At 47.3% G+C, this 14,498-nt stretch overlaps 1 protein-coding gene across 1 annotated transcript; it reads right to left on the bottom strand.

Annotated features, from left to right (window-relative positions):
* Positions 1–1,827: 1,827 nt before the first annotated feature.
* Positions 1,828–8,003, bottom strand: EOMES (eomesodermin). Its single transcript, XM_063128079.1, has 6 exons — positions 7,213–8,003; positions 5,398–5,552; positions 4,548–4,669; positions 3,971–4,129; positions 3,605–3,666; positions 1,828–2,941 (listed from the first exon to the last, which is right to left on the bottom strand). The coding sequence occupies exons 1-6, from the start codon at positions 8,001–8,003 to the stop codon at positions 2,206–2,208; spliced, it is 2,025 nt and encodes a 674-aa protein (XP_062984149.1). The 3' UTR covers positions 1,828–2,205.
* Between the last annotated feature and the right edge of the window lie 6,495 nt (positions 8,004–14,498).

The following is a 14,498-nucleotide window of genomic DNA, read 5'->3' as shown; positions in this document are numbered from 1 at the left end:
TAAACTCGGAGCAAATTGGTTTCAAACGAGGGTCGCCGAATGGGGCAAAGGATCCGATGCGAGCGGAATGGGCGAGGAGAAGACCCTACGATCGAGGCCATTGAGAGTCCGGTTTCTAGTGGAACAAAGCCGAGAAAAAGAGCTTCGTGCCAAGACGGGAGGCGCTCCCCCCCCCCCCCCGTACATCCCTTCATGAAGTCCTGCAGAGACGACTCCCCCACACACACCTTCAGTTAGGGAGCGGTTTTGCCTGCGGTGGGGCAGCGCTGCGTATCCCCTTTGGGATGGTCTTTCTGGAGCGATCCAACGTTTTCCCTTAGGGAACCGCAGCGGGCTGAAAAGGAACCTCTACGTGGGGGCTCGGTCTGGACTAGGTTGCTTTGTTGTAAAAGCCCGGTGGCAAAACACACGCGCGCACACACCCCGCGAACACAAAAGGCACCCCCTGGCTCCGAGGTCAAGTTAATGCAGATCAAGTAGAAAGCAAGCCCCTCCGAGCCTCGATTTAAACCAAGGGGGCAAACGGGCTTGTTCACCCTAACTGGACAATGCGCCATGGGGGGCTGTGGAGGTGGTGATAATTAAGGCAGGGATCCCAAAATCCCATTGAAGGTCGCATGTCTGGGGTTCCTTTAAAGGCAGCATGCACAGGACAGGGGTACCAGTCTCACTCAGATCAACAGGGTGTAGACCAGTTCCTCCTCCTTCCAAGTACGACCCCCTACTGAGCCTGGACTGCAGTTTCCCCTTCAGCGATGATAAGTTCGAGGCAGGCAGCTTTAGCGACTAAGCTTTTTGCAAGAATTGAAATCAGGCCCAGCTATGCAGTAAACTACTGGCCAATATTAAATCCTGCCAAGCTGCCTTGTTGGACTCTGCTGTTTCAAAGCCGTCCCAAATTGCTTGAGGATGTAGATGCAAAGCAGCCCAGTTGACTTGGTTTTGGGTCTGTAGTGCTACAGCAGCTCAAGGCCCTGGCAAATGGTCCCTTCTCCATGAAAGAGCTTGTGTGGATAAACCAGCCATACTAGCACCTACTACCCTGCTACAGATCTGCCACTGACCCCCCTACTTTGTATTGAAGTTGTTCATTTGTCGCCTTAGGAGAGATCCTGCCATGATTGTGAAGTTCGGACTTCCACGTCAGAACCATCGTGGAACAATGTGATGAACAATGTGATGTCTTATGCCAATCATCTTTTATAGTTTCCTTACATTAGAAATAGTAAGAAGCAGCTCCTATCATTGCAACACATTTATTAAAAATTATGTACAGACAAAAGTCCCACGCCAAAATAAAACTAATGCTTTGCTTTAAAGTCTTTTGCCACCTCAACATCTTTTGATAAAGATTATTTACAGACTTAGCAACAGGAGTTACAACACACTTTCCATTTAGAACAGCTGAAAAATATATTCACCACCTACCAATAAATTATTTTGATGTACTCTCAGCCTCAATGTTCACTGTCAGATTAGAAGTTGTTTAAATGAAGAACTCCCAACACACACCAGCTTCAGACACCCAACTGCACCGCCATGACTAGAAACTATACAGAATGTTTTGTCATAGTCTACAATATACCTAGACACAAAGCTGTACATGTAATATTGTTGTTTTGCTACCTTAGGATTCCTTCACTGTCATCACTTTCTGTTAAGACATTTAAAGCCTCCTTAGACAGAACAAAGCAAGATTTAATCATTAAAGCAAGAGTTTGGTTTTTGGTTCTTGCATACTTCATAAATCCTCCATTTTGAGTATGTCCATTATTTAGCACTGATGACAGATCCAGTAAGGTAGTGATTTGTTCAAGACCACCTGAACACCTTAAAATTGGTTGGTAGTGCATAGCACTTACCCATTGGCCAAACTATACATCTTTATTATCCCACCCCACCTTTCCTGTCCATTCTGAAAGAACACTTCATTTAAATATCAGGATGCTGCTTAGACACTCTTCCTCAAGTCTCCTTGGTTCAGGGAGGAAAGAGACTTTTTTTTTAGTGCTACCCTGTTTCTTCCCTTTTTACCTGCAGAAGTCAGTCAAAAGCTTTGGCACCTTCTATAGAATTGCACAAGTACATTTTCAAATTGGCGGAAGGTAAAAGAGTTCCTTTGGCAACGTTTATGCCAGAGATCTCTGCACCACCACTGAAATTATAAACAGTCAAGTTTTTAACACGAGACCAGGATGTAACCCATTAAGAACTGGTATAGAAAGCATAGTAACCAATGCCTTTAGAAGTGTCTTTGCCATAGTCCTCAGCATTAATGTCCTCACACTTCATCGTTGGAGAATTTTCATTGCTGGACGTGCTTGGGGAGAGTCGCCGCCTTTTACAAGCACCAGTATAGACTCCAGAATCATTTGAATCTGGAGACTTTATGGATGGCGGGGTCTCTATCCAGGATGAGCCCATTTCTTCTTTAACCTTTTCCTTAGAAAGCAGGTCTTCAGAGAAACCTGGAGGGCTTGTTCTGGAGGTCCAAGGTAAGCCAGTAGACATTTTCCTCTGGTAAGAGCCTCTGCTCCCCCAGCCTGCCATGGGGGAGAACGTTGGGTCAGGGTAATATCCCAAGGCATGGGATGTCTGAAGGGGAAGGGATTTGATACCATACGGGAGTAATGTACTAGGAGAGTAGTCAGTTTCATAGGAATTCATGTCCAGTTTGTTGGCCCCAGGTTGCTGGACTGGAGTGACAAACCACCTCTGGGGAGGATTGGTCACCTCTTCATTCTGCTGGGGAGAGAGGAGGCCGTTTGTTTGAGGTACAGTCCTTTCCCCATTATAGAATCTAGTTGGTGGCAGGTTGTTGACAAATTGTTCCTGGAAGAAGGGTTGTACGCTGTACCGGGCTCCTGGGACAATCTGGTGGGATCTAGGAGAATCCGTGGGAGATGGAGTTAATCTGTCATTTTCTGAAGCTGTGTACATGCTACAAATATAAGAGAGAAATGCTAAGGTATTGTTCTTTACCATTTAGAAGGCTGGCATTAACACGCAAGGAGGCTGAATTGGTTACTAAGGACAGGGCACTGGAATGTTTATTTATTCTATCTTAAGTCAACCAACCTAGCATCCAATTTTGCAGTAATCTTGCTTCTGACATTAAAGCTAATACTAAAAAGCAATGTTAAATTTTTTGGTGGATGTGAGAAGCATTTAACATTTGACCAAATCACCCTTCAAATTTATAGAAGATAATTTTGAGCGGTGCAAATTTGGACCTTGTTCCAGAGTAGTGTTATTTCCAATTTCTAAGCACATGGCCAACTGTATCATCTACCACTAAGTCCAATGCAATCCTATGCATGTCTACTCAGACATGTCACTGAGTTCAATTGAACTTCCCAAGTGTGTCTACAATTATTGTATTTGTTAAGAGATGCTGGAAGAGTATGTCATCTAATAAAATCATTTTTATCAAGATATTAAACTAGTTTGATAAGAAACAAGTTCTACCAATTTAAATTGAACTTGCTTTCAGGTAAGGTATACTGAAGATTGTTACTAATAGCGGATTTTTGTATAATTTTTAACACAAAGCTTTTGGGACATAAACAATTGCACCATATACAGATGTAAGAATGCTACTTACGAATCATAGTTGTCCCGGAAGCCTTTAGCAAAAGGATTATGGTCAATTTTAAGCTGTGTGATCTGGAAAGTAAAACACACACAAAAACAGTGTCTATTTAGGAATCTTACATTAAAAATATAATTCCTCTTATACTTGGAAGAGGAGGAGAGTACTTATTTAGAAATGTAGATTTTCTAAAGAAATACAGGAATGCTAATAAATTAGATGTACAGATTGGTGGAAACAAGACATTTATGCTTAATACTAATATTAAAAAAACTCTTTTTGCTTTATTTTTATCACTTAATTTAAGAAGGGTGTAGCTATGGCATGCCTCAGATAAAACAACACACAAGTTGCAAAGTAAGTATCTTTTATTCTTACATCAGTGTTCTGATATGCAGTTACAGCTATGAATTGTGTTTCAGGGAAATTAAATGTCTGCGTCTTAGAGGAGTCGTTAATGTCTTCAACGCCATCTTCAGTCACTTCCACAATATGGAGACGAGGCTGATATTTGTGCAAAGACTGCAGAACTATCATCTGGAAGAACAAGTGCCCCAATTTAGCCTGCAGCAGTCAAACATCCATCTGGCCCAAGATAAGGAGTGCCTTAAAACTATCAGACTTTGCAAGCCTATAGCATGGGCCAGTCCCTCCTACAAACTTTCTGTCCCCATGCCAGTTTACGACCTTTTAAAAGGACAAAATCAAGCCAGGAGTATTGTAAACTGCTGTACTGCTGGGACGACTCCAGCAGTACAGTTTACTGCAGGTCCAGTTCCAAAATCCACTGTATTTATTTATTTGATTTGTTCCCCACCTTTCTACCAAGAAAAATGCACTCAGGGTGATACTGTAGCCTTCTATCAAGTTGGAGGAGCCCCCAAGCCTGTTTATTTCATAACTTTCTATATAACAACTTGGCAAAAAATAAACCAAGTTTAAGTGCAAAACTTACCTGAGTATTATTATTATTGGCTCCTTTGTTATTAGTTAGTTTCAGTTTTCCAAAAGAGATCTCTTGCCTCATCCAGTGGGCTCCAGTATTGGGAGATTCAGGATGAACATAAACCTTGTTGCCTGTTAGAAATGGGGGGAAAAGGAATTGTTTTTTCTCTTTCACCCACCCTAGTATACTCGAGTGAGTTAGACATAGGCCTTAGCTAGACCTAAGGTTTATCCCGGGATCGTCCCGGGGTTGTTCCTGCCTGCTCCTGGGATATCCTGAGTGTCATTAACATGAACAGGGATGACCCTGGGACAATCCGGGGATAAACCTTAGGTCTAGCTAAGGCCATAGACTCCAAATTAGGTATAGCATCAAGAGGGAAGTGTCCTAGGCAGTCAAGACTGGGAGAAAGGCAAAATTGACTGCACTCTTGCACATCTAAGAGGATGCTGTATTAACAAAGGTAAGCTGCCTTTCAAAGGCTGTGAGTCTGCAGGGCCCATAGTACAACCAGCAGTATTTTAGGAGAAAGAGGAAGATGCAAATCTTCCTTCCATTTCCTAGCCATTTGGAGGAAGCAGAGATCTGCTTCCTTGAAACAGACAACTGCCCCCTCCCACCCCCACTCACTAGCAGGCTCATCACCTTGGGTTTTAGAAGGCATATCTTGAAAGGCCATTTAAAGGGCATTATTAGAATGCCACCTACATACAAGGGCTACACACTAGGAGGTTATTTCTGTAATCTTCTGCCCGGTCAAGAGAGCTGTGCAACACACTCTGGATTATGGAAGGGAGGGAAGAGGCTGAAGCCAAGAGAGGTCCATCCCAAGCCATTCTGGTCCCAGGCCTGTACTTACCTTGCATATTGTTGTCGGCTTTGCCACATGTCACCCATTTTCCTCCCTGGAAGCGCCAGTGGTTGGGATCCGCCAGCACCACCTCCACAAAGACATTGTAGTGGGCGGTGGGATTCAGGCCTGTGATGTTGAAGCTCAGGAAAGGGAACATCCGCCTGGAATTGGAAAGACAACGGGGGGGCTTTTAGAGAAAGGGAAGGCCTTGACTGCAGGCTTGCCTCAGGAGCCCTCCTGCTGAGGCCCTTTGGCAACATGCTCTGGCCTTGGCTAGGACCTGGGCCGAGAATGGAAGGCAGATGGCGGCACCCCTCCTGGGTTTTATATTTAGAGAGAGAGAGTTGCCGTGCTTTGGCTCCAGATTTCTCTCTCTCCTGCGAGTGTCAGAGTGGCTAGCTACAGAGATGAGCCCTTTGGAAAGAAGGCAGGGCACCCGCAAGCCCATCACTCAGGCAAAATCTTGCCTCCAAGGACGTGGGAACCCATCTCCTAGTTTTGATATATACAGAAGTAGATCGTCTACCACTGGTCCAAAGACTGGAGTTTTAGCTCCCACATTCCCCTCCCTCCCTTTTTTAAAAAAGGCTATTATTATTTCATTTATATACCGCCCCATAGTCAAAGCTCTCTGGGCAATTTACAAAGGTTAAAAACAGTGAACATTAAAAACAAATATACAAAATGTAAAACCATAAAATACAGAAGAACACACAAAAACAACAGACAATATCCATTTAAAAGGTTGAATCCAATATTAGTCCTACTCAGAACAGAGTTATTGACATGAATGGGACATGACCAATTTAAGTCCTATTCATTTCAAATGGTCTACTCTAATTAGGAATAACATACAACCGATAACTTCCCAAAATTTCTAGACAGAAGTTAAAGGTCGATTTTCCTCCCCGGAATTTTTTTCATCTTAAAGCTGTAATTTTTTTCAAAATTATCAGTGACCTGTTCAGAATCTCGGCCACACAAAAATAACAACTTCATTTAAAGATGGGAAGACGATGGGGGGACGACTGGGTAGAGATGGGGAAGAATAGTCTCCGAAATCCTAAGATGCACATTTGCCTGGCTTCGATTAGGAAATATCAAGTTTTGAACGAATTTATTTCCAGGCAACGAGTTTAGGAATCAGGACGTTAAGAAATCTTAACCAAAATCAAATCCGGAAGGAATGTTTTTTTTTAAAAGTGTGTGTGTGTGTTTGAGAGCGAGAGAGAGCGCGCGCGAGAGAGAGAATTTGGTACACCCCAAACCCTTTTTGTCTGATCAGAAGTTATGTTCCAGCTTGTTCAATGACGCCTCCTCCCAGGTATGCTTAGGAGACTGAGTTTGACAACGCTATCCTAGCCCACCTTAACTCAAGAGTACCTCCCATGATGTTCAATGGGGCTTACTCCCAGGTAAGTGTGCACAGGACTAACTTCAGACTGGCTAGGGGAAGGGAGGACACATTATTCTGAAGGAACTGAGGCGGGGGGGGGGGGAGTCTGGTCTGGTCAGCTGAGGGAAAATAAAATTCAAAAATCAACTTAAGGCGAGAGGCACAAAGTCTTTAAGAACCAACTCAAAGCGACGCACTCCGGATTACTTCCCCTGCACTTTGAATTTAACTGGACCCGTCTAAGTATGTTCTTCCCTACAGCGCTTTTAAAAGCGAAACGGATGGATTCACAATCCGCCCACCCCCACCCACGTCCAACCGTTTTTTTTTTGTTTTTTTAGAAAACCCGGTTTGTTTCTGGCAGCCAGAAGTCGCTCCCACCCCAAGCCTTAGCGAGAGCGGGTCCAAGCGCGGCTGCGGCGTACCTGCCCTGCTTGGTGATGATCATCTCGGTCTGGTGCCGGTGGAACTTGAGCCAAAGGGGCCGGTTGCAGAGGAAGACCTGGGCGCGGATGCCGCCCGCCCCTCCAGGCATCGCCAGGGCGCCGAGCCCGCCGCAGGAGCCGCCCGCCGCCGGGTAGGGGCTGTAGAGACTGCCCGGCGGAGCCCCTTGGCCGTACTGGTAGGCGCCAGCGGCTGCCGCGAAGGGCGTCCTGCCCGCCGCCGCCGAAAAGCTCCCCGGCGGCGACAGCACGGAGCCATAGGGATAGCGCGTCCCGCCGGGCGCCTGGTACATGGAGCCGGGCTGGGCGCCGCCCGCCGTCCCCGCGTACGGGAAGAGGGCGCACGGGCCGCCCAGCTCGGCCCCAGCCTGCGGGCCGGGGGACTGCAGGTAGTAGCGCTCGGGACTCAGGCCATCCAGCGAGTACCGCGCAGGCGCGGGGGCCGGCGGCAGCGCCTCTTCCTCAGCCGGGCACGGCGAGTTCTTGCGCCCACCGTCCGCCGCCTTGGCGGGCGCCTGGCCGGCGGCAGCGGCGAAGGGCGACGTCTCGCCCGCCGCCTCGGCCTCGCCCAGCAAGCCCGCCGGCGGCCCCGACGCGCCGCCGAACTTCTTCGGTCCCTTTTCCAAGTCGAGACGCGGCGGCGGCGACCCAGAGCCCAGGTGGCGCGTGGGGCCGCCACCGCCTCCTGCGCGTCCGCCCGCGCTATCCAGCGGGTAGAAAGGGGCGCCGGGGAGGTTGGCCGCGCTGGCCAGGAGCTGCTCCCCCAACTGCATCACGTCAGGAGGCACCTCGCCAAAGTCCCTCAACTCTACGGAGAGGCGCAAACGGCGCGCGCCTCACAACGCTGCAGCCCGCAACGAGGTGCTCGTTCCCAGCACCCCTCCGAGACACCATAAAAGAAGTCCCTGAACCGCCTTCTGTGGCGCCCTCATTGAAAACCGCCCCACCCCAGACCCGGTCCCTTTTAAACCATACAAGGGACTGCGACGTCGACCAACCTCGGGAGTGTTTATATAGGCGCGCGCGCGCGCGCACACACACACTCTCCTCCTGTAGGCGGGGAGGGGCATGGAGGCGGCTCCATTCTGAGACGAACCTCTCCTCTCCTCGCTCACCTATTGGCTGATCTCGGAGACACTAATTTAATTAGACAGTTACTAATTGGAACAAGTCACCTGTGACTCCTGGTGCGGGCGTGTGCGTCTTAAAAGAACCCCCCTCCTCCTTCCCTAGCTTAATTTTCCATTCTTTTCAAACGATTCCTGATAAGTCAGGCAAACTTGACTGTGTATAGATCGAGTTTCAGTTTTCTTGGGCGAAGAGGGTAAAAGAAGTTGCCCGGACTTGCCCTTACCTGGCAGGAAGGAGGGGAGTCCACCCAACTCTGTAGGTGGGTTGCTTTCAAACAGAGGCCTTGTGCGTTGAGGTCCTTTGGAGGCCGGAAGCCCAACTTTTGAAGGGGAGGGAGATGAAAGCCAGGCCGCGGCGCGCAGCGGCGCAGTCTGCAGCCTCAAAGTAGCCATCTCCCCCAAGACGCGGGGGGCCTACCTCTCTCCTCCCCGCCCCGCGGCTTGAAGTGGATTGCGTCGTCGGCCCCGTTTCGCCAGCACCGCCTTCGCGCTGCCACTGCAGCCAAAGAGCCGGAGACGAGGTCGATCCACATTTCCATTGAAATGCGAGGGGTCAGCTTAGGCTGTCTTCTGGCGCAGTCTGGCTGCTGCTCGCCGAGCCTCCCTCCCAGACCTGAGACGGGCGTGGGGTGTGTGTGTGTGTGTCCCGTTTTATATGCAACCCCCTTACACTGGGCTGTGTTTGTTTGTGTGCGACCTGCAGAGGACTTCGCGCCTTCGCCGGGAACTCTTTTAAATCCGGGGTGGGGTGGAGGACGATTTGCACTCTCCTTCGCATCTTGCTTTGAAAGAGGCAGTGGGGGGAGAAACAACAACCGGGGGCCGGGAAAGATTTAGTTCGGGATTTTACTATAGTAAAAGAAAAGAAAAATCTCCTTTTCCTTGAAGCTAGCCGCCAAAGATTGCACCGCCTCTCCCGATAATTCCTCCCACTTTTCTAGGCCCAGAAAATTTGAACCATCTCTCATCGGCTTGAAAAGAAAGAGTGCAACCCTATGCACGTGTACTCAGAAATAAGCTGCATTGAGTTCAATGGCATTTCCTCCCAGCAATATGTGTACAACGTTATACTAACGGCCTGCTAAGGAGAGCGCAATCCTATAGTCAAACATCTTTCCCCTTTGGCTTCAATGGTATTCCCTTCTGAATAAACGGGCACCGCTAGGTTGCAAATCGATACACACTTGTTTTGGACAGTTTATTCGAATTCAGTGGCACTCGCTTTTAAGAAAGGCAGGAACAATGTTTGTAAAAAGTTGTTTTTGTTGTGGGTTTTCAGTTTCATTTTTTTTAAGGGCAGCAACGCAGGCCAGAAGCTGGGAAGGAGGCGAAGTTGTCCACCAGATTCACCAGGAGTGAGGGAGCAAAAAGTTTAAATTAGAGGGGTAAGTCATTCGCTTGAAACGGAACTTACCTGAATTTGGGGCAATTGCAGAGCTCCATCGTGCCTTGTCTAAGCAGCGCTGCAGTGAATGGCGGCGCAAGCAGCTCCCATTCATTGCCTGTCCGCTTGCGCAAGAGCAGTGCCAATGGAATCGTGCCTGCGCCTTCACGCTCCCCCTCCTCCCCTCCTTTCAGGGGAGATCCGGAGCCAACTTCCTTAGAGACTTTCTGGGAAATGGCAACTGGAGACGCTTCTAAAACAGCGCGAGGCAGCGCAATCCTATGCATGTTTACTCGGAAGTAAATCCCAATGTGCACAATGGGGTTTGCTCCCTAAAAAGTGCCTTCAGGACTGCAGCCCCAATTTGTATACATTAAAAAAAAGCCCTCCAGAGAAAGACAGGCTTTGCGTTCAAAAAGGTACAAGGAAGCAATGGCAATGCAAGAGAACAGGAGTTTTCAGAGCGGCCGCTGCCCTTCCCGCTTTCACCGCGTTTCCGTTTCATTCCGCGAAGCATAGCTTGACTCTACTCTGCGACTGAAAGGGAACGACTTTCATACGAGAAGATCGCCCAGAGAGCTTCGGCTATGGGGCGGTGTATAAATGTAATAAATAAATAAATAGGCGTCCAACAGCAATAAACGCCCAGTGCGATTTTACCTCCCCATGCACACCGCGCGTCCTATCCCAAGTTTTTGTGGATTTAAAATCCGGGTCTGACAATAAAATGCATCTTTAGGAGTGAGATGTCCGGGCGCAAGCCCTTTGGGGTCAATGTGTTGGAGATCATTGTTTTTATAGCTAGATTACCGTTGATACGAATATTAGAAGCTCTAAGGGGGGGGGGAGTTTAATCCCTTAACTTTGGAACCAGGGGAATCGGAAGAAAATTGTTGGTTGGTTTGGGTGTTTAATGTAACTTCAAAAGGTATCCTTTGCGCATTTTCACGATGGTTTAGATCTTAAGAGGTGCTATCGATTTTTTTTTAAAAAAAACCTAAACCTTGAAAGAGACCTTAACGTTAACAAATGCATTCAAAATCCGTTCCTTCTCCCTAACCACGTTTGCTTGGAGCCTATTTCAGTGGAATTTACTCTCAAGTAAGCCCTTGGGGTTTAGGGTTGCCTCCTCGGTTAGTTATCCCCTTCCTTCGATAGCACATCCTTACTTTGGTCTGTAGAGAATCCGACTATCTTTCCTCTGAGATAGAAACCACAAGGGTTGGCAGGTAATGGGCTCTTTTGCATTTGCAAGGGTCCCTCTGCGCCGATTTCGCAAAGCTTTATGAGGAGCGGTTCTATTTTAGTGTCCTCAGCCGTCTTTTGAGAGCGGGCGCTCCCACTCCGCGTAGATGCGCTGCTACTACCGCTAAGTAAAAACGCCACGTTTTGGCTGAAGTAAGGAGAAGGAACACAAGTTTGCCTTGCTTCCCTCGGAGCTGAGTCTGAGGTTCCCAACCGGGAGCTTCTCCCACTGAAAAGTGAACATGCTGCAGTTTAAGACTACTACATTTTCAAAGCCACAAGATGTTTCCTAAGCGGACTCGCTTGGGAACAAACCTTGAGTTTACTTCTGAGTAACAATCCATGAGATTGGACGACACAGGTAAAGAGACCTGACCCTCCCTGGTTTAAAAGGAAGCGATGTTGCCGGATTTAAGTCTCCACCTTCCCAGCTGGTAGTAGCTATTACAAAAGTACACAACAACAACGCTTGCTAAATTTATCAACGGGAACGACTTGGACTGGCGCAGATCCAAGGAAGCCAATAAGCTAAATACACACGCGCCCGCGCACACACACATGCACACACACACAAGTCGACGTGAGAATTCTGGTTTTCTGTTCTGGGATCCTGAAACCACTGGCAGCCTCCTAAAGCGTTTCCAGCCCGGATTAAGAGCGACTTTGTTCATTACTGGAAACTAAACTGAGCTCAAAAAGCTGGTTAAGCCCCGAGTAGTCAGACGTGAAATGACCTAGGCTCTTCGACGTCCATTGCGAACCCCCCCACTCGTGCGACTGAAACTTGCACCCCGAGCTTATTAACACGCTTTCCCCTCCACCTCAGAGGAAAGTCCCATCGCTTTCAGTGCAATTCCCTCTCAAGCTTGGGGGGTTGAAGTGCAATTTCCAACTGCGCTGGCTGCTCCTTGATCAGTTACGCTGACTTCCGAGTAAGCCTGCTTTTGTTCCTTTCTTTTTTTCTTTTCTTTTTTTTAGCACAGCGCTATACATCGAACTGCTCGGTCGAAATTTCCTGGGACTGACTTGCTGCGCCTTAACTGGCTTGCGGATCGGGTCCTAAAATACCTGTTGCTTCCGCCGTACTAGGACCAGGTAACCCAAGTCCAACGAGAGCGGCAGAGCAGAAGCGATCCCTCGCAATGCCAAATCAGCACCTTGGAGAGAGGCGAAGGCGCGTCACCAGCCAGGAAGCCTTTCCGGTTTCTCCACTCCGTTTTTCGATGGTTCCTGTTCACATCGCCCTTTCCTGTTCCCGAAAGGATCTGTCCGAAAGGGCCAGGCGTCCCTCCCTTCTTGCCTGCATTTTTGTTGATCGCACCTTACCGAGGCTATCATTCTCCCGCTGTCTGTTGGACAAAGGTGCCACCACAGAAAGCCTGCTTCAACTGACATCTATTTCAACTCGAAAGAGCTAGCTGGAACACCCTGCCTGTCCGCTCATATAACCTTAACTGCTGCGTTAAAGTTTAAACTGCTTTCCCCAAAAGATCTTCCAGAAAATTTCGTGTTCAGGCGCTAAACTATCCCAATGTATTTTGTAGTATTTACAGCGTAACCCTATACATGTTTTCTCATGAGGCAGCTGGACAACCATCTGTCAGGGATGCTTTAGGGTGGATTCCTGCATTGAGCAGGGGGTTGGACTCGATGGCCTCGTAGGCCCCTTCCAACTCTGCTATTCTATGATTCTATGTCCTGCTTGTGGGTTACTGATATACAGCTGGTTGGCCGCTGTGTGAACAGAATGCTGGACTAGATGGACCTTTGGTCTGATCCAGCATGGCTGTTCTTATGTTCCAAAGTAAGTCCTATCCAATTCAATTGAACTCCTGGCTAGATGTGTGTGTATAGGATTGGAGCCATACACTCTCAGGTTGGAGAAATAGGACAGCAAAACTACTTTGCACTTTTTTAAAAAATGCCCTAAATTGACACAGATTTAGGGTGGAAACCAGAGCTGCATAATCAATTAGATGTTGGCTGGAGATTTTGTAGGATTGTTTGGTAAATCCATCCCTGCATTTAATGGCTTTGCTCTTGATGATGGCATAAGTTGATGCTTACGCCATCATAGGTATTTCAGTCTTCAAGGTGCCATAAAGACTCTTCACTGTTTTTATGCAGACTATGATGCTGTTTGAGGAGGAAAACTAAGCATTCTGCAAGATAAATGGTACACGATCAAACCTTAACAAAGATCAACAAAAACAGTCAATTAAAACAACAACATTGGTCCAAAAGAAAACTGCCAAAATCGAGGCAAGCAATACCTTTATTTGGACCAATTAAAATGTCACAAAATAGTGAGCAAGTTTTCAAGTCTTGGGAAGGGTCAGAAAAGGCTGATTGGCCATGCAGAGGTTATTGGGCCAAGCAGCACTCCTCTTGATTGGCTCAGGAATGCTTGGGGTGGGGGTGGGGGGCTCTCCCCCTTTCCTCTTGTGGGGGTTGTACCCTGGATTTGAACCAGCTTATAAAACAGAAGCTGGTTCACCAGGCCAGGGTTACTCCCTGGTGTCTTTTGATTAGATCTCAGGGTGGGGAAGAACAAATGCTCTGTCAAGTACCTGACTGCAATCTCCTGCTACAGCAGCTGAGTATGTGAGTGGGAGCATGTTGGCTCCTGGTGAGGCTCAAACTTCCCTCTCCAGCTTCCCAATCTAAATGGCCACATTAGCACTACAGAGTGCTAAACAGGCCAATTTTTGCTTGTTTTGAAGCTAAGTTTGACTTTTTAAAAAGTACTCTATGGAGTGTGAAAGGGATCAAATCTAGTTTCAGAACAAGCTAGATTTGACCCATTTAGTGCTCCAAAACTCTAATTTGGCCTTCTTCTTCTTTTCTTCTTTTTTCTTTCTTCTTCCCCCCACCCTTTTCTTTTGCCCCCACACCACCACCTTTAAGGGTGCAGTAGGAGCTGCACAAAAGGGCAGATAGGGCCTTATGCAGCCACACCATGTTCACCCTTGCCCTCATTGGACTATTCTACATGTCGGCTTTTTTGTTGCTGCTGTAGCCTTGGATAGGCAAGCCGTTGTAGAGTTTCCAGGGTTGGTGGGAGAACGTCTGTCATTGTCCTGCCATTTTTGTATTTTCTGCATGAGTGGTTTCCCCTGCTGGGCTGAGCACACATATGGGGCAGGAGGGGAGGCATATAGGATTTCTATCTAAAGCACTATAAAAAGTATTACTTAAAATTATTCTACGACCAATTACATGGCAATTTTATGCTATCTGCAATTTTTCACTAACTCCAAAGAAATATTAATTCACTTTGTGTGTGTGTTTTTAATTACAAGGCAAAGAATGCACGGCAGCTACTAACAGCTTGATTATATTATTAATTATCACATAGTTCTGTCTCAAATGATGTGTCTTAAAGCAAAACTCTTTAAGAAGTTGAAAATTAAATGACCCTGGTCCTGTAAAATATTTGATTAACACTCTTCATTTTATGCATTATGAATCATTGCACTGAAGCAAAATGCATTTTTAAATGGACATAT

Source organism: Elgaria multicarinata, chromosome 1, assembly GCF_023053635.1.
Source record: "Elgaria multicarinata webbii isolate HBS135686 ecotype San Diego chromosome 1, rElgMul1.1.pri, whole genome shotgun sequence".
NCBI lineage: Eukaryota > Metazoa > Chordata > Lepidosauria > Squamata > Anguidae > Elgaria > Elgaria multicarinata.
The sequence above is the reverse complement of the archived record's forward strand: the minus strand, read 5'-3'. Positions and strand labels throughout refer to the sequence as shown.